Below are 2,388 nucleotides of genomic sequence, written 5' to 3' on the forward strand. Positions count from 1 at the left end.
TCTTTAGGGTTTTCTATATAGAATATCATGTCATCTGCAAATAGTGAAAGTTTTACTTCTTCCTCACCAATTGGCGATTTGATTACTATAGTGATTTGTTGTCTGATTGATATGGCTAGGACTTCTCTTTTTAGTGGTTTCTTTTGATGAACAACTCAGTTCTGTTTTACCTTTATTATTTCTTGGCTATATTTTGTAACTTTATAAAATGTTTGGTAGTTTCCTCCCTTATCTCAACTCCTTAACACACACACACACACACACACACAGCTTTCAAAATTATCTCTAAGATCAAATGTTCCAAATATATGCAAAATAATAAAGAGAAAAAAGATAACACAAATGTACATAATTAATTAGTAACAAACTATTACAAAGTCTGGAATGTAAGGTGAAAGACTGACTGAGGAAAACAGGATTACAGCATCTTCTGCAGAAAATGAGTTCTTGAGCAGAACATTATAGAACAAGATCAATGGCCCAGTTTAAAGAGATAAAAATTATTCAAGGGTCAGATCTGAAAAATTATGTGAATTTCTCTAGAGCTATTTGTAAGAAAAGAGCAACAAATGGAAAAAGCACAGAATATTCAGGGCTGATACACCAGGAAATCAGAAAAGAAAAGTCCCTTGCATGCTTCAAGGGATTGCATGAGAGATATTAAACAAGTATGGCAATAATGAGCAGATGAAGAAAAAAAAGTGTATGTACATAGAATAAGTAGAAGCTTTGGGTTGCCAGAGGAGATGGTTGATATATTATTTCTCTTTGTGTTTTCTTCCAAAGTATTATCATCTTTAAATGGCCTTGGTAAATCACAGCACCATCATTGAGTTTCTCCTTCTTGGAGTCCCTGAAGATCATCATACCCAGGCTCTAGTCTTTGTGCTTTTCCTGGTAGTTTACCTCCTGAGTCTGTCAGGGAACCTGTTGATAATCCTGGTTATCAGGACCAATTCTCACCTTCACACACCCATGTACTTCTTCTTGAATCACCTCTCCTTCCTGGATCTCTGTTACTCTTCGGTCACTGTGCCCAAGATGCTAGAGAACCTCCTGTCTGAGAAGAAAGCCATCTCAGTGGAAGACTGTTTGACCCAGGCCTTCTTTGTGCTTGCCTTTGGGGGAACAGAGCTCTGCCTCCTTGCAGTCATGGCCTATGACCGCTATGCTGCCATTTGCTACCCTCTACTCTATGGTCAGATGATGAGCAATGAGCTGTGTGTGGGACTGGTGTGGGGATCTTGGGGTCTGGCCTTTTTGGATGCTTTCATCAATACCCTCCTAGCCTGGAATTTGGACTTCTGTGAGACGCAAGTCGTCTCCAACTTCATTTGTGAGATTCCTTCTCTGTTCCCTCTATCCTGTTCCAATAGCTCTGATAACTTTGCAGTTCTGCTTGGCTCTGCCCTCCTGCATGCCTTTGGGACCTTCATTCTGGTCTTCTTCTCTTACGCCCGTATTGTCTCCACCATCCTGAGCATCACCTCCACCTCAGGCAGAAGCAAGGCCTTCTCCACCTGCTCCTCCCACCTCACCGCAGTGAGCTTATTTTACGGCTCAGGTTTTCTTCGCTATCTCATGCCAACCTCAGGTTCCCCATGGGAGTTGGTTTTTTCCATGCAGTACAGTGTGGTCACTCCCCTAGTGAATCCCCTTATTTATAGCCTAAAGAACAAGGAAGTAAAAGCATCTCTGAAAAACATGTTGCAGAAAAGTTTACAACATCTCAGGTAGCAGATGATAAGCAGCGGATGATTGGGAAACAGGACAGAATTACAGCAAAATACCTGAATAAGCATGAAGGAAAATTTTTGTTTGCTTGTAAAGTCAGATATAACAAAATATCTTTTAAAGCTGCCTCTGTTTGGAATTGCACCAAAAAAATAGCAGCAAGGTATTTTCTTGCTTTGGTTAATATTTTTCTTTCTTAGAGGCAGAAAACATGCGTCAGGTAATTATTTCAATTAAAGTAATTTGGTTACAGACATAGATATATATTATTCCTTTTGTTTGCAAGACATTAACAAAATGCTTAGCACTAGGGAAATTGCTTGTGTTGAAGTCTTACATGGATTCCTGTGGGTATGAACCTGGAGGTGAAGTTTTGCTACAAAGTCTTTAAAGGAAGAAAGATACAGGCTTGAGATTGTGGAAGTGTGAGTGGTAGGTGGGTTTAGGATAAGCTCTGACTGAAGAGGGTCTTAAAGGCAAGACAGATGCAGCTGAAGGTGTCTGAGAAAGGAAGTCAGTTTGCGGGGCTAAACTCCAGGCCGGCAGACACCTTCCACAAGTCCTATGACGCATTATAGCAAATGCCAGAGAATTTCATTCATTGTAGGGTCCTATAGCAGCCCTGCAAGTTTCCCCTTCTAGGTTTTACAGGTG

The 2,388-nt window shown here is 40.5% G+C and overlaps 1 protein-coding gene across 1 annotated transcript; it reads left to right on the top strand.

Annotated features, from left to right (window-relative positions):
• Window positions 1–647: 647 nt before the first annotated feature.
• On the top strand, window positions 648–1,737 carry LOC106969364 (olfactory receptor 8S1-like). The gene has a single exon (XM_015065873.2). It carries the CDS (start codon window positions 802–804, stop codon window positions 1,735–1,737), a length of 936 nt encoding a protein of 311 aa, XP_014921359.1. The 5' UTR covers window positions 648–801.
• The last annotated feature ends 651 nt before the right edge of the window (window positions 1,738–2,388 follow it).

The sequence above is a fragment of the Acinonyx jubatus genome, chromosome B4 (genome assembly GCF_027475565.1).
Source record: "Acinonyx jubatus isolate Ajub_Pintada_27869175 chromosome B4, VMU_Ajub_asm_v1.0, whole genome shotgun sequence".
NCBI lineage: Eukaryota > Metazoa > Chordata > Mammalia > Carnivora > Felidae > Acinonyx > Acinonyx jubatus.

Excerpts from the sequence above, each read along its gene's own strand:
- LOC106969364 (XM_015065873.2), top strand. The coding sequence starts at position 802 with ATGGCCTTGGTAAATCACAGCACCATCATTGAGTTTCTCCTTCTTGGA.